The sequence below is a fragment of the Artemia franciscana genome, chromosome 10 (assembly GCF_032884065.1).
Source record: "Artemia franciscana chromosome 10, ASM3288406v1, whole genome shotgun sequence".
Classification (NCBI taxonomy): Eukaryota; Metazoa; Arthropoda; class Branchiopoda; order Anostraca; family Artemiidae; genus Artemia; species Artemia franciscana.
This window is the reverse complement of record NC_088872.1, coordinates 36,554,641-36,572,808: the sequence shown is the minus strand read 5'-3', so window position 1 is coordinate 36,572,808 and position 18,168 is coordinate 36,554,641. Positions and strand designations below refer to the sequence as shown.

The window sequence follows — 18,168 nt, the reverse complement described above, 5'->3', positions numbered from 1 at the left end:
ATCTAATTTTTCCAAATTAACCGTCCTCCCACTCCCCCGCCCCAGATAGTCGAATCGGGGAAACAACTAGTTCGAATTTAATCTGGTCTGGTCCCTGATATGCCTGCCAAATTTCGTCGTCCTAGCTTATCTGGAAAAGCCTAAACTAGCAAGACCGGAACTGACATGCCGACAAACCTACAGAATTTGCGATCACTGTATGTTACTTGGTAAATACCAAGTACCATACAAAATAATTTTTCTCTGGGGACGGAATATTTGGTTGAAGGTTGGCTTCAGTATGACTTATTTTGGAAACGGGTTATTTCCAGGCTTTGGGCAAGCCATGGGTAGAAGTAGTTATAGGCCCTACTAAACTGAAGGAAAACTCGACTTTCTTAAAACTTGAAACCCCCTCCCCCTCGCCCTATTTTAGATATGGCTTGTGATACCAGAGCTCGATATGAGCCCTGATCCTAGTCATCTTTGGTCTAGCTTTCATTTGGATCCGTTGCTCCATTCGCAAGTTATACTAAATTAAACCAAAAGCTTGACTTTTTTCAGCACTTAAACCCTCTCTCCCTCGTTCTATTTGAGCTAGGGTTTTCATCTCAAAACTTGATGCCTGTCACGGTCTTAGGCTACTTTGGTTCAATATTCACTGAGATCCATCAATCTCTCGCAAGCTACACTGAATTAAGTGAAAAACTCAACTTTTAATTAAACTTGGGTCTCCATCCCAGAACTCAATGCATATCATACTCTTAGGCATCTTTATTCAATTTTCATCGAAATTCATCTCCATATGCAAGTTACAGTGAATTAAATGAAAAACTCGAATTTTTTTTAACACTTAAAGCCCCATCGCCCTAATTAAGCTCAATTTTAATCCAAATAGTTCAATTTCAATACAAATCCGCTATACTCGATTGCACAGACGGACGGACAGACAGACGGATCTCAAAAACCTATCTTGATGGATATTATCCACTCTCCAAATAGGTGATGATACCTGCTTGATGATATGCCATTATTTTTCTTGTTTTGGATCCAATTAGCCAACATGGCTACCTAAGACGCTGTAAAATCCGTCTGTCCGTCTGTCTGTCTGTCCGTCTGTCTGTGTAATCACGTATAGGGGGAGAAACGTTGGTTGGATTTGGATGAAAATTTTGATGGCCAGATTTGGTGCCAAGGATCATGAGATACATCAAGTTGAAAGATGAAGACCCTAGCTCAAATAAAACAGGGGGGAGAGGGCTTTACGTGCTAAAAACAGTTTTTCGTTTAATTCAGAGGAACTTGCGAACGGAGTGATGGATCTGAATGAAAATTCAACCAAAGAGGCCTAAGACCATGACGAATATCAAGTTTTGTAACAAAGACCCTAGCTTAAATATAACAAGGGGGAGTGGGTTTTAATTCCTGAAAAATTCAAGTTTTCTGTTTAATTTAGTATAACTTGCAAATGGAGTAACGGATCCGAATCTAAACTAGACCAAAGATGCCTAAGATCAGGGCTCATATCAAGTTCCGGTATCACAAACCCTACCTCAAATAGGGCGAGAGGGAGAGGGTCTCAAGTCTTAAGAAAGTTGAGTTTTCCTTTAATTTAGTAGGGCCTGTAACTTATGAATGGAGTGACAAATCTGAAGTCAGATTCGTCTGAATACCTGAATTCGCTGAAACGAATTTGACAAAATACCACTGCATTGGATCCTGCTAGAATTACCTAGACTTGTTTATTGCAGACAACATTTAGATGGGCAAAGATTCATAGCTTCAGTAGTTTTACCAATAATATGGTCCTGAAGATGATGAAATGGTAGAAATCTGGTTCAGTTGACGAGATGACAAAACTTAAACATTAATGGTAGAAATATAAGCCCAAATGGACTATAGCATGCAACATTTAGCACAAAACAAGGGATTTTAGCTCACTGTCGACCAGTGAACTGCGAAATAATTTCAATTTTCTTTGTTATATAACTTTTAAACAAAAATTAAACCAAGTGTTAATAATACTATAATTTTTTTTTGTCAAAAACAAATACCTTATTTCATATCCAAAAATAGGGCATGGAGGTATATCTGAGTTTTCTCTAAATCTAAAGGGTGATGTTTTCTTGTACATTGCCAAAGCACAGACACACAAAAGCTATATCTGAGTTTGCTCTAATTCTAAAGGTGATGTTTTCTTGTACATTGCCGAAGCACACACACACAAAATTTTCGTGTCAAAGGTAAAGTATTTGAAAAACAAGTACATTAAAAGTATCTTAAGTAATAAGTATTTCGTAATCTTACTTAAGTATCAAGTAATAAGTACACCCTAGAGTTTTTACTTAAGTACAAGTACAAGTAATGGAAAATTTTACTTAAGTAGTACTTCAAGTAAGTGACAGCACTGACCCGGACACAAATCACGACCGGGACACAGGGAATATAAATGACGACCGGGACATAGGGACACAACTACAACGGGGACGCCGGGGGCACAGGCGGGATATATAAATGACGACCGGGACACAGGGATTGTTCGAATAGAAATTACAGACCGGGACACAAATGGCGACCGGGACACAGGGAATATAAATGACGACCGGGACACTAAAAGAGAAATGACAAACTGGGATACCGGGACACAGCATTAGAATAATGAGGTATAGATCTGAATACCGATTGTTTTTCCCATGGACAATTAGATGTTGCATGTTCAAGAGTCAGTAAACCTGACAATCGATTTATATGCACAGACAATGGGACAGCGAAGAATGTTGTATATTCGCATGTTTTACGTAGTTAAAAACATATATATATATATATATATATATATATATATATATATATATATATATATATATATATATATTCACAGGTGGGACACAGGGACACAACTACACTGGTGCGTAACTAATATGGCGCGTAACGACTTACGCGCGCGGGGGGGCTTGGGTTGGCGCGAAGCGCCACCCCAACAGCTAGTTTATATATATATATAGATACGCCGTTTATATTCTACAGATCCTAGAAGAAACGTCATCTTCCTTGTTGACAGAACGCACTGCACTAACTTGTGCAACATTAATGTAGGAACTAGTTGAACTACACACGTTTTGTTAAAGCAATAAAATCGAAAAATAACTTCCAGGAATATTACTTGGATAATTGTTAGTTATAATTTTGCAAGATTACAGTGTTGTTACGTAAAAACGTTTTATTTGATCGATTTGAGACAGTTTTTAACTATCTTTTTAATAAAATAAGAAACATATTTTATTACTGATCAAACATGACAAAACTTAAAAATGGAGCCTCCTAATGAAAAAGAACTTAACTGATAATATTTTCATAGTCAATTTGATGTTATTCCCAAGAACAGGCCTAAAAATAAACATCTAGTGACAGGATTACGTCCTCGTATCAGCCTCTCACTATATGTAGTATGTAGATATACTTTTGCTTGTACGCATGACGTCGGTGAGATAAATGCTGGATAAAATATGCGCATTTTATAGAGAATAAAAGAAAATCTGAAAGGTTTTTTTTTTAAGCCAACACGAAATGAAATAAAATTTCAAATTAGACACTTGCAACAATACAATTTTGTTGCATGTCTTTTTAAGCTTTGGTTTTATGACTGAAGGTTTTTACTTTATTTGCCTCATGGAAGGCAAAAGAGTTGATTTTCTTTGCAATATAATTTTTATCTTTCTTGTTTACTTATTGATGCTAACAAAAATCATGATTACTTTTCATTAATATACAAGAAATCTAGTATTTTTTTCGCTCAAACCCTTCAATAGAATCTAGTCTAGACCACAAAAAAAAAAAAAAAAATCGGATAGGACCTTTACGCATTCACACCATTTTTCTACTTTTGTTCTCTTTTTACTTTGGTTTAGACTTACCAGCAATTTGTCAAAAATGCTTACTTTTAACCAGCTTTCAGTATTACCATATACTTCAAAATTTTACGGATACATACAAATGGAGCCTTAAGGGCTAATGAACAGAAATTTGAAGAGCACTTTCAAAATAAAAGTTTTGGGGATCAGATATCAAAATCAAATTATAAATAAATTAACATTTGGGAATGAACAAAGGCGTATCCAGGACTTTTGTATGGGTAAGGGGGTACAGAAAGACTTATAACGCATCAACAATTTGTTTATATGCATTTTTCTTACGTTTTAACGAATAGGACAAAAATTTCTGGGAGGGGTTCAAACCCGGAACCCCCCCAGAATATAAAAAAAAATATAGCAAGAGCAATAGTATTTAAAATACAAATTTTCTGGAGGAATGGGAATAATTTAAACATGCTCTAGAGCCTCATTCTGAATACTGCATATCTAGAGCAACATCAAAAGCTGACAATGAAAATTTTCAGCTAGGCATATGTACGAGTCTCCTGGGATTTTTTCTTGGTATCACCTTAATCTGATCTCAATTTCTTCATCATAATAATCTTTATATTCAATTACCTTTAAATTTTTGCAGTATTTTCCCCATCTAAATTCCAATTTCATAATTACCACAAAACAAATCATTCAGATATTCCATACAAAATTTTTCCAACATCAAGAATAGGTTTCAGCATTTGAAATACTGGCCCCTTCCAATTGGAACTCCGTTCCAATAGGAACGCCTGCATAAATGTATTTGATACGTTTATGCCGTGATAAAAATAAATCTTTAAGTGGTTTTCTAAAAGCCACTTAGACACGCCACTGAATGCCTATTATTATTATTCTTGTACTTCTTTTCTCGTTTTGTTTCATTTAGTCATTTTTCATGTTTAGTGCTAGGAAGATAGGCTACTTCGTTTTATTTAGTATAATAGTTTCAGCACTTGATTATGCCAACAGCCAAGTGAGCTACTGAAGCAGAAAAGGTCTCCGTAGAAGTTCCTCTTTAGTAAAAATTTAGAAAAAAAATATAAGGATCGCAGTAAAAACTATATTGAACATACAACTGGTACTTTCTTAAGGTTTATCAACCAACATAAACCATACTAAAATAGGAATGACAAGTTCAATGGAATTAAATTTGCACATGTTTAAATTTAAAAACTTTAATATGTATGACTGGAGGTACAACACAGTTCCCATGATCTTTGATAAACCATGCTTAGGATGCAGAGGCATTCAATGCCTTTTGAACTGCTTTCGTTTCAGAAACAACAACAAACAAACAAAGTGCTTTATATGAGGCGTATTGTGTATCGGATTAACGACGCTTCTTGACTACTAAGGTCCCTGCGTCGGTATGAGGCGTGCTTTTTAAGTAAGGCCCGTTTGAAAATAAGTACACAGTGAAATAGTATTTTCAAAGAACTAAATTTATTTTCAGAAAGTACATACACTACTGTAATTTTCGGCATAATTGTCAAATTTTTCTTAAACACTTACACACTTCTCAACTAATTTTAAGATAACCTCTTCATAAAAACTTGCCACCTGTCCCAATAATCAAGAGTTCACTGCCGTTTTTACGTCGTCATCATTGTAACGGTTGCAACCGGTTGAACTAGAGACTAAACATGGTTTTCGCATATCATGCCTAAATCCTGCCAACATAATATGGAATGGAAACCCAAACACTTCCCTGTAAAGATGAAGGCCAAACAGACTCTTTCCCAGCGCAAAATTATGGCGTCAGTGTTTTGGAATAGGCAGGTGTTTTGTTGGTCGACTTCATACAACCAGGAACCCCTATCAATGCAGAAGTATACTGCCAAGCCCTCAAAAAGCTCTGCAGAGCGAAAAAAAATGGCATACTGACAAATAGAACTGTCCTTCTTCATGACAATGCAAGACCTCACGCTGCAAGTCTGACCTGCAATTTGTTAGACAGTTTTGGCAGGGAAGTGTCAGACCACCGATCCTACAGTCTTGATCTTGCGCCGAGCGATTACCATCCGTTTCTCAACATCAAGCAACACTTCAGTGGCAACCGTTAGAAGTGGCAACAGTGGTTATTGGAGCAGACGAAAAGTTTTTATAAAGGGATTACTTTGAAATTTGTTGACAGGCATGATGAGCGTTTGAAGAAACTTTGCAACTATGCCGATAAATAGATTAAAATATGTACAGTCTAAAAATAAACTTAATTTTTTGAAATAATCTTTTCGTGTGTACTTATCTTCAAACGGACCTCACTTAAAAAAACAACCTCTTGTTGTATAGGTTTGCAAATTTTTTTTTCAATAAAATATATACTAACTAAGACCTTTCTGACAAGACAAGACACAGAGAGAGAAAGAGAAAGACCATAGCAAAATATGGTAGCAAAACTTTCATTATAAAGAAATGCATTATTTACAAGTTTTATTTTAAAGTTATAACTAAAGCTTTTGTTGGTAAATGAAAATTCCACTATTTCAGTAGTAAATTGTTGTTTCCCTCCCCAACAAATTTAAAAAGGTCTTACAACTCGGAATTTAGCTTCATCAGGTACTTGGACTTCATTGGTTCCTGGTTGCCGTTTGTGTGCTTCAACAATAAGTTCATAATTTTCCTTCATAATTCTTAAAGCAATCACCTCTTTTCGTAGTGACGTCAAGTGTTCCTCTTGCGCTTTCTTCTCTTCTTCTAGTTGCTAAGATAAAAGCATCTATATAGGTCAATAAATTTATTCATTTTAAATAATAGTTGAATCATCTAGAGTGTCTCATGACAATAATTTATCCTTACAATTAGAAATATAGTAAACCGTTGCTATTTCTGAGAATTGTATTGTGGAAAATTACAATAAACAAAACGAGATTAAACTGGTAATGTAACCCAGAAATGGTATCTAGGGTAAATAAAAGTTAAGATACGGGCATAAGAATAGCCCTAATTATTTACCACTACTGCTACAACTAAAAACTCCCTGCAGCACTAAGCCGCCTGAGGCCAACACAGCTACACACGCTCTTCCTCAGCTTATTCTTCTTAACATTAATTTTAAAACCTATTCTTACACCATGTATCGCAAAATCTCTAAAAGTTCATTCATTTTGCTAATGCTTCCATTTAGGAGGCTTAAATCATCAGTATATTCCAAGTCCAGGAGAGTTTTACTTCCCCATTTCATTCCATGTTCTTCCATTGCCTTTGCTGTGCTTCCTAGGACATAGTCTATAAAAATGATCTATATAAATGGGGATAGAACGCAACTCTGCTTAACTCCTGACTTAATATGAAACCAGCTACTAACCTCATATCCTACCTTAACGTCAGCAATTTTATTCTTATTCATAGCTCTAATATCTTTAATGTCTTTGTCTGGTCTAACAAGGATAAGAACTTTACAAAAAAAATTCTATCAGCTGAATCGAACGCTTGTTCATAATCTATAGAACTAAGGACTACAGGTGTTTGACGACTCAGATACTTCTGAATTATTAGTCTAAGAGTAAAAATTTGGTTGACACATCCTTTACCCTTCCTAAAACCACACTGTTCTTCTCTTAAAACTTAATCAACAGTATCTCTAAGTCTAAAAAGTATCATTATACTAAGTCATCTTCCACCCACAGAAATCAGGCTAATGCCTCTCTCAGTGCTGTCACTTGCTTGAAATACTTTTACTTGAAGTACTACTTAAGTAAAAATTTCCATTACTTGTACTTGTACTTAAGTAAAAACTCTAGGGTGTACTTATTACTTGATACTTAAGTAAGATTGCGAAATACTTATTGCTTAAGATACTTTTAATGTACTTGATTTTTCAAATACTTTACCTTTGACACGAAAATTTTGTGTTTGTGTTTTTGGCAATATACAAGAAAACATCACCTTTAGATTTAGAGCAAACTCAGATACAGCTTTTGTGTGTCCGTGCTTTGGCAATGTACAAGAAACATCATCCTTTAGATTTAGAGTAAACTCAGATATAGCTCCATGCCCTATTTTTGGAGTGAAATAAGGTATTTGTTTTTGAAGAAAAAAATTATAGTATGATTAGCACTTGGTTTATTTTTTGTTTAAAAGTTATATAACAAAGAAAACTGAAATCATTTCACAGTTCACTGGTCAACAGTGAGCTAAAATCCCTTGTTTTGTGCTAAATGTTGCATACTGTAGTCCATTTGGGCTTATACTTCTAACATTAGTGTTTAAGTTTAGTCATCTCATCAACTGAACCAGATTTCTACCATTTCATCATCTTCAGGACCATATTATTGTTAAAACTATTGAAGCTATGAATCTTTGCCCATCTAAATGTTGTCTGCAATAAACAAGTCTAGGCAATTCTAGCTGGATCCAATACCATGGTATTTTGTCAAATTAGTTCCAGCAAATTCAGGTATTCAGACGAATCTGACTTCAGATTTGTCACTCCATTCATAAGTTATAGGCCCTACTAAATTAAAGGAAAACTCAACTTTCTTTAGACTTGAAACCTTCTCCCCCTCGCCCTATTTGAGATAGGGTTTGTGATACCAGAACTTGATATGAGCCCATATCTTAGGCATCTTTGGTCTAGTTTTCATTTGGATCCGTTATTCCATTTGCAAGTTATACCAAATTAAACTGAAAACTTAAATTTTTCAGGAATTAAAACCCACTCCCCTTTGTTAAATTTGAACTAGGGTCTTTATCTCAAAACTTGATATGTGTCATGGTCTTAGGCCTTTTTGGTTCAATTTTCATTCAGATCCATCACTTCAGTTGCAAGTTACTCTGAATTAAACAAAAAACTGTTTTTAGCAGGTAAAGCCCTCTCCCCCCTGTTTTATTTAAGCTAGGGTCTTCATCTTTCAACTTGATGTGTCTCATGATCCTTGGCACCAAATCTGGCCATCAAAATTGTCATCAAAATCCAACAAGCGTTTCTTCCCCCTATAAGTGATTACAAAGACATATATATATATATATATATATATATATATATATATATATATATATATATATATATATATATATATATGTGTTTTTAACTACGTAAAACTTGCGAATGTACAAAATTCTTTGCTGTCCCATGGTCTGTGCATATAAATAGATTGTCAGGTTTACCGACTCTTGAACATGCAACATATAATGGTCCATGGGAAAACAATCCGTATTCAGATCTATACCTCATGATTCTAACGATTGCCCTTGAGCTCTGTTGATGGTGATTGCTAATCGACGATTCCCTGTGTCGCCGTCGTCATTTATATATCCCCCTGTGCCCCCCGGCGTCCCCGTTGTAGTTGTGTCCCTGTGTCCCGGTCGTCATTTATATTCCCTGTGTCCCGGTCGTCATTTGTGTCCCGGTGTCCCAGTCTGTGATTTCTCTTTGAGGGTCCCGGGCGTCATTTATATTCCTTATGTCCCGCTGTCCCGGTCGTTTATATATCCCCCTGTGCCCCCCGGCGTCCCCGTTGTAGTTGTGTCCCTGTGTCCCGGTCGTCATTTATATTCCCTGTGTCCCGGTCGTCATTTGTATCCCGGTGTCCCGGTCTGTATATACATTCGTTTTTGAAATGGTATATGATGAAATAAATTTTTGTATTTTTCCCCTTTTTTTATTTTTAGTTTTTTTTTGGTTTTTACTTTTTTTAGTTTTTTTAGGTTTTTTTTTCTTTTTTATTTTTTCTTTTTTTATTTTTTTTTTTGGTTTTGTTTTTCTCCTTTATTTTTCCTTTTTTTATTTTTTTTATTTTTTTTAGTTTTTTAGCTTTTTTATTAGTTTTTAGTTTTTTTTCTTTTTAGTTTTTATCTTTTTTTTTAGTTTTTGTAGTTTTTTTTTACTTATGTCCTGGTCGTCATTTATACTCCCTGTGTCCCGGTCGTCATTTGTGTCCCGGTGCTTTGTTGATGGTGATTGCTAATCGAACATTCCTTGTGTCCCGGTCGCTTTCTCTTTGAGTGTCCCGGTCGTCATTTATATTCCCTATGTGCCGGTGTCCCGGTCGTCATTTGTGTCCCGATGTCCCGGTCTGTAATTTCGTCAGTCGAAAACATGACGTCAGTCGACACACAAACATGACGTCACTCGACAGACAGACACACACACACAGACAACTTATTTATATATATATACTAGCTGTTGGGGTGGCGCTTCGCACCACCCCAACACCTAGATGGTGGGGGCGCTTCGCGCCCCCACCATCTGCTGACTCTTGAACATGCAACACCCACTGCTGACTCTTGAACATGCAACATATAATTGTCCATGGGAAAAACAATCCGTATTCAGATCTATACCTCATGATTCTAATGATTGCCCTTGAGCTTTGTTGATGGTGATTGCTAATCGACCATTCCCTGTGTCGCCGTCGTCATTTATATATACCCCTGTGCCCCCCGGCGTCCCCGTTGTAGTTGTGTCCCTGTGTCCCGGTCGTCATTTATATTCAATGTGTCCCGGTCGTCATTTGTGTCCCGGTGTCCCAGTCTGTGATTTCTCTTTGAGGGTCCCGGACGTCATTTATATTCCTTGTGTCCCGATGTCCCGGTCGTCATTTGTGTCCCGGTGTCCCGGTCTGTATGTACATTCGTTTTTGAATTGGTCTTTTTTTAGGTTTTAGTTTTTTACCTTTTTTTTAGTTTTTTTTAATTATACCTCATGATTCTAATGATTGCCCTTGAGCTTTGTTGATGGTGATTGCTAATCGAACATTCTGTCCCCGTCGTCGTTTATATATCCCCCTTTGCCCCCTGGCGTCCCCTTTGTAGTTGTGTCCCTGTGTCCCGGTCGTCATTTATATTCCCTGTGTCCCGGTCGTCATTTGTATCCCGGTGTCCCGGTCTGTATATACATTTGTTTTTGAAATGGTATATGATGAAGTAAATTTTTATATTTTTCCCCTTTTTTTCTTTTTAGTTTTTTTTTGGTTTTTACTTTTTTTTTAGTTTTTTTAGTTTTTTTTCTTTTTCCTTTTTAGTTTTTTTTTTATTTTTATTTTTTTTAGTTTTGTTTTTCTCCTTTATTTTTCATTTTTTTTCCTTTTTTTATTTTTTTTTTCCTTTTTTTCTTTTTTTTTCTTTTTTAGTTTTTTTAGCTTTTTTTATTAGTTTTTAGTTTTTTTTCTTTTTAGTTTTTTTGTAGTTTTTACCTTTTTTTATTTTTTTTTTACTTATGTCCTGGTCGTCATTTATACTCCCTGTGTCCCGGTCGTCATTTGTGTCCCGGTGCTTTGTTGATGGTGATTGCTAATCGAACATTCCTTGTGTCCCGGTCGCTTTCTCTTTGAGTATCCCGGTCGTCATTTATATTCCCTATGTGCCGGTGTCCCGGTCGTCATTTGTGTCCCGATGTCCCGGTCTGTAATTTCGTCAGTCGAAAACATGACGTCAGTCGACACACAAACATGACGTCACCCGACAGACCCACACACACACAGACAACTTATTTATATATATATATACTAGCTGTTGGGGTGGCGCATGATTCTAATAATTGCCCTTGAGCTTTGTTGATGGTGATTGCTAATCGACCATTCCCTGAGTCGCCATCGTCATTTATATATCCCCCTCTGCACCCCGGCGTCCCCTTTGTAGTTATGTCCCTGTGTCCCGGTCGTCATTTATATTCCCTGTGTCCCGGTCGTCATTTGTGTCCCGGTGTCCCAGTCTGTGATTTCTCTTTGAGTGTCCCGGGCGTCATTTATATTCCTTGTGTCCCGGTGTCCCGGTCGTCATTTATATCCCCCTGTGCCCCCGGCGTCCCCGTTGTAGTTGTGTCATTTATATTCCCTGTGTCCCGGTCGTCATCCCGGTATACATTCGTTTTTGAATTGGTATATGATGAAATAAATTTTTAATTTTTTCCCTTTTTTTCCTTTTAGTTTTTTTTATTGGTTTTGACCTTTTTTTTAGGTTTTTTAGTTTCTTTCTTTTTCTTTTTAGTTTTTTTTTGAAGTTTTTATCTTTTTAGTTTTTTTACTTTTATTTATATTTTTTTAGTTTTCTTTTTCTCCTTTATTTTTCAGTTTTTTTCCTTTTTTTAGTTTTTTTTCTTTTTTAGTTCTTTTAGTTTTTACCTTTTTAGTTTTTTTTAGTTTTTTAGATTAAATTTTTTTTTAGTTTTTCACCTTTTTTCTTTTTAGTTTTTTATTGGTTTTTACCTTTTTTTTAGCTTTTTTATTTTTTTTTCGTTTTTTCTTTTTACTTTATTTTTAGTTTTTATCTTTTTTATTTTTTTTATGTTTATTTTTAATTTTATTAGTTTTCTTTTTCTCTTCTATTTTTCAGTTTTTTCCTTTTTTTTAGTTTTTAGTTTTTTAAGTTTTTTCCTTTTTTTAGTTTCTTTAGTTTTTTTAGTTTTTCGGCTGTTTTATTTTTTTATTAGTTTTTTTTTTTTTTTTGTAGTTTTTGCCTTTTTTTAGTTTTTTCAGTTTTTTTTTTAGTTTTTAGTTTTTTACCTTTTTTAGCCTAACCAGGATTTGAACCTGGGACCTTCATTCTCCGTTCTGACACCCTCTCTCACCGAGTGACTACTCCAGCATGTTCATTTTGGTGTTTTAAATGGTATATTATTAACCAAATTAATGTGTTTTACAATATACTAAGCATCGTCATAACAAAAATGACGACAACTAATTTCATGATGTCAGCCGACAAAGAAACATGACGTCACCTGATCCACGATCCACAGATCCACAGACAACTTATTTTTATATATATAGATATATATATATATATATATATATATATATATATATATATATATATATATATATATATATATATATATATATATATATATATATATATATAGAATAAATGCTTGAAGTAGTACTTGAGGAACAATTTTGGCAAGTACTTGATATTTGATACTTGAGTAAGAATTTGGAAGGTACTTATTACTTGATATTTAAGTAAAAAACAATGAGTACTTAGTACTTGATACTTAAGTAAAAATTTGGAGTACTTGTTGCAGCACTGGCCTCTATAATTACCGCATTTACTCTTTACTTGTAATCTTTACTTTCAACATCAATAACAGGACTCCTTTATACCCTAGCATCTTGCATCGCTCCTGTGAGTCTTCGGTTTACAATAACATAATCAATAATTTTAGCTGAATTATGAGCCACTTTATTATCAAATATTTTATTGGTTATTACCAGATTATTACACCTACAAAATTGCAGCAGTCGGTAACCATCACTATTTTCTTTTCCAACACAAAATTGACTTGGGCTAGGATACCATCTATCCCTATTTCTATCAACCTGGGTGTTAAAGTCTAACACTAAAACACCATATTTTTGCCAGGGACCCTGTACATCTGTTCCTGTAGCTGTAGGTAAAATTCATAACTATCTCTGTCAGTTGGTTCTACTGGGGCATATACTACTATGTTGACATCCTCCATTTTTTGTCATAAATTGAACGACTAGCATTTTCTTATTGCTCCTTCCCAACCTAAGCAAGACTAAGCAACTTCCTTATCCATCACGAGCCCTAATCCCTGCCTCTGTACCCCCATCTTTCCTGTCTGAGTAACTAAATTCTATATCACCTAATTTCATGTTTCCTACCTCTCGGATACGAGTTTCTGAAACTCCTAATAAGTCCTGTTCGGAATGTCTAAATTCGTCAGTCAAAATATTGATATGATAGTTCTTTTTTAACGTTGTAACATTCCAAGTTACAATTTTCATATTCTTTAAATCATTGTAAATATTTCGGCTAAAAGAAAAGCATTGCTTCCAGAACCAGAGCAGGACAGGGACTAATATATCCTCTCAAGTCTACATAAAGTACTTGAGCCGACTTATAACCAGAGAGCAATAATTCCCAGGAGCCTCCAGTTGAATGGAGGCTTTATGCAATCCTGGATCTACCTTGTTCATAGCATGGTTTTTAGCACTTGGTGATGCTCTTCTATCAACAAGAATCGAAATCCTGCACAGACAATCTCCAAACTATTATCTCCAGCTCATTATGTATTCATGTCTGCAAATATCATGCTACTACGGGGGGGGGGTAACCCATAATAGATAAACTAGCTATGATGAGGTTTTTTAGCCCCCCGCCAAAAAACATAAATAAAAACAAAAAACACCAAAACAGGCCAAACCCAGAAGAATTACCCATTCATCAGAATCCAAGGCAAATGTAGTGTCATTTACAAGGCTATAATTTGGCGCCACTTCTCGAGGTCATGATGCAGCATTACTAACAGTCATAATTCTGGTATGGAAAAGTAGTGAAAGGCCCAACCTGATGCTACGCAAGCAAGGATTTCCCTGTTGGGGATAAGAATATTTAAGTAATATTAATTTCAACTAGCAGTAGAATTATATCATTGCCGGGATGTCATGACAAAAATTCATTATAATTACAAATATAGTAAAAACTTGCTATTTCTGTTAGCTTTATAATGATGTAGTGGGAAATCATAATGAATAAATAAAGCTGGTAATATAACCCTAAAATGGTATCCAAAGGTTATACTGTATTTAGGACACAGAATAGCAAGACAAAGTCTAACCCTGCTCTTCAGCCCAAGGTCTTTTATGTAGGATTAATTTTAAAAACTTTCCACAAGAAAAGTAAAGAGCTCCATTAAGCCAAGAATGAGTTAAATAATCTTCCAAGCGTAAAACTACTACAAATCACAATCAATAAATAAATGAAACTCAAAACGAACAGAAATTACAATAAATAGCCTAGTCAAACTCAAAACGAGCAAAAATTAACTTGAGTAGGGCTCATGACCCCTATGCCTTCTCTAGACCAGAACACAATTTGCGCTTTACTGAAAAAATAAACCAGCAAAGGACCGTGGATTGTCAGTTAAATTGACATATACTGACATTTCTTCGTTAAGGTTTTGATAATTTTTCATTTGTGAAAGTAAGAAAGGTGAAAACATTTCAAACGTATTTTTTTTTTTTTTTTTGCAAAGCGCACATTGTGTTCTGGTCTTGAGAAGGCATAGGGGTCATCAGCCCTGCTCATGTTAATTTTTACCCGTTTTGGGTTTGACTTGGCTATTCATAGTATGATTTAAATGAATAAAATTTTTGACTCGGCTATTTATCGTAATTTCGGTTTGTTTTGAGTTTCATTTATTTATTGATAGTGATTTGTGGTAGTTTTACGCTTGGAAGATTATTTGACTTTATTTATGCTCATTCTTGGCTTAATCGAGCTCAACTTTTCTTTGAAAAACTTATTTTGTGGAAAAAGTTTTTTAAGTTGCTGAAAGTGTCTTTGCATTGCTGAAGTGTCTTATTGGCAGCCATTTAACACAATGCTTTTGGATTTATTTTTAAAGAAACATTTAGCTTTAAAGAGTAATGGACAAATGGCGTAACTGTGGGGGGTTGACATGCCTATTATCCCTAAAGACATAGTTGATGGACCGTTCTACTACGCTGAACAAAATGGCTCTCTCAAAATTTTGACTGGATGTGTTTGAAAAATGAATGGGCTTGAGAGAAGGGCTGCTTGCCATCCAATCTCGTGTTACTCTTAAAAAGGGGACCAGACACTCGCGCTGTATTTTGAGTGCAAGGGGGAGGACTTCCCTCATGTCTAGTAAAAACATTTTAAACAAATAAAAACAGTGAAAACATTTTAAATATATTTTGTTTTCAGTAAAGTGTAAATTATGTTCTGGTTTTGAGAAGGGATGGGGATTGTCAGACCTACTCATTTTAATTTTTGCTCGTTTTGAGTTTGACTCGGTTATTTATTTTATGATTTAAATAAACAAAATACGATTAAAATGCTTTAATTTTTTTAACTTTAATAAATTAAAAACTATTAAAACTTTAAGGAATAAATATCAGTATTTTTGTACATATACATATATACAGCCATTTTTTCAGTAAAGTGCAAAGTATATTCAATCTTCAGTCGTTATCTCGCACCCAACGGCTCCGTCCTTTGGATCACCCACTTGGAAAAAAAGGAGGTGATGTCATGTTCTTTACTAAATGCAACCTTTTCCGTAAAATTATTCCTGTTCTTAATTTATCTGAGTAGGATGAAATCCTTTGGCTAAGTATTAGACCTAAAGTACTCCACCGTCCCTATAATATCATTGCAATAGGTGCAAAACGATGATGCAATATTGCTGCAATAGTGATGCAAAATGCTAATTTCCCCAGCAGTTGCAGATCAGCGCTGATTCTGTAATATCTAAGTACCCAAACGCCGGACTTTTTCTGGTTGGTGACACCAATGAACTTAAGATGAATTCAATTTGCTCCTCTCAAAAAGTTAAGCAAATAGTTAAAATACCAACAACTAGGGCAAATACCTCTCTTGATATCATTCTAGCTAATCTGAATAATTTTTACAGTCCCCCCTCAGCTTTGCCTCAATTGGGTGGGAGTTACTCATATCCTTCCCAAAAATCCATTTTTGCCCCCTCCATTGGGTGGGAGTTACCATTTTCCCTCCTTCTGTCCCCCTCTTTTAGTTTTAAGCATACATTCTTAGTAACTTATGGCTTTTCCACCCCCTTCAAAATGCTGACCTTCTTTCTTTTGGAACGTGGCTGAGTACTGAGTATTGGTCTGATATTTATAATTTGCATGATCTTAATGAAAAAATCACTACCTTTTACAAAAATCTAAACGATAAATATCTAATTTCTTTCCCAGAAATAAAAAAAAAATAGTTTTTTTTTTTACTGAAAGTAGGGAGCGACATTAAAACTTAAAACGAACAGAAATTACTCCGTATATGAAATGGGTTTTTCCCTCCTCAACGCCTCGCTCTTTACGCTAAATTTTTTAATTGTTTTAAATATTAGAATTGTGCCAAAGAGTCAAACTTTAGCGTAAAGAGCGAGGGATTGCGGAGGGGAAAACCCATTTCATATACAGAGTAAGTTCTGTTCCTTTTAAATTTTAATGTCGCTCCTTACTTTCAGTAAAAAAAACTAGTTTTTTTTATTTTATTTCTGAACATTTTTGAATTAATGCATGTTTGATTTTGGCTCTCCGCACATAAGTTATTAAAATAAAATTTGCGTACTCATTCTTTTTTTGGCTAAATGGCTTTCACTTAATTTTGATCAGACGATTTTGAGAGATAAGGGGTGGGAAAGGAGGCGTAGTTGCCCTCCAATTTTTCGGTTACTTAAAAAGACAACTAGAACTTTTAATTTTTAACGAATGTTTTTATTAGTAAAAAACATACGTAACTTAAGAATTAACTTACGTAACAAACTTTTATACTCTTGTATTTTTATTATGTATATGAGGGGGTTTGTCCCCTCTTTAATACCTTGCTCTTTATGCTAAATCTTAAGTTTTGTCCCAATTGTTTAAGAATGACCCCTGAATCAGAAAGGCCGTAGAATAAGTAGTTGAAATTACCAAAAATACTTTAGCGTAAAGAGCAATGTATTTATCTCCTCCTAAATACCTGGCTCTTTATGCTAAAGTATTTTTAGAAACCCTCATATGCTTAATAATTCTTGTTCGTTTTAAGTTTTAATGCTACTCCTTACTTTCAATTGAAAAAACTTTTTCATGTTTATTTTTTCATTGTTGTTTTTTTTACAGTAATGCTAGAAAATCCTGCGCCCTTTTCATTGAGTTTCTCTTCCCCCATGACATATTCCTCCAAGGAAAGATCCTCCCACATAGCCCACTCCCCTCAACCCAACCCCCCAAACCAAAAGAATCCCCTTGAAAACGTATGTATACTTCCGAATAACCATTACTGTATGTAAACACTGGTCAAAGTTTGTAATTTGCAGCCCCTCCCCCAGGCACTGCGGGTGAGTAAGTCATCCCCAAAGACACAGTTATGACGGTTTTCGACTACGCGGAACAAAATGGTTATCTCAAAATTTTGATCCGTTGACTTTGGGAAAAAATGAGCTTGGGAGGGGGCCTAGGTGCCCTCCAATTTTTTTTGGTCACTTAAAAAGGGCACTAAAACTTTTCATTTCCATTAGAATGAGCCCTCTTGCGACATTCTAGGATCAGTAGGTCGGTACGATGACCCCTGGAAAAAAAATAATAAACAAGAGAAACGCACCCGTGATCTGTCTTCTGGCAAAAAATATGAAATTCCACATTTTTGTAGATAGGAGCTTGAAATTTTCGCTATAGGGTTCTCTGATACGCTGAATGCGATGATATGATTTTCCTTAAGATTCGATAACTTTTAGGGGGTGTTTTCCCCTATTTTCCAAAACAAGGTAAATTTTCTCAGGCTCGTAACTTTTGATGACAAAGACTAAATTTTGATGAAACATATATTTAAAATCAGCATGAAAATCCGATTCTTT

General features: G+C 35.2%; 1 protein-coding gene across 7 annotated transcripts in view; it reads right to left on the bottom strand.

Moving 5' to 3' along the window:
• Positions 1–18,168, bottom strand: part of LOC136032149 (zinc finger protein 271-like) — a 107,194-nt gene that overhangs the window by 29,991 nt on the left and 59,035 nt on the right. For 5 of the 7 annotated variants that reach the window (XM_065712332.1, XM_065712330.1, XM_065712328.1 and 2 more), the window contains exon 10: positions 6,415–6,582. The exons of the other annotated variants lie outside the window; for them this stretch is intronic. In XM_065712332.1, coding sequence (XP_065568404.1) covers positions 6,415–6,582 — 168 coding nt within the window. The remainder of the gene's footprint in view (positions 1–6,414; positions 6,583–18,168) is intronic. 7 annotated transcript variants of the gene reach the window in all.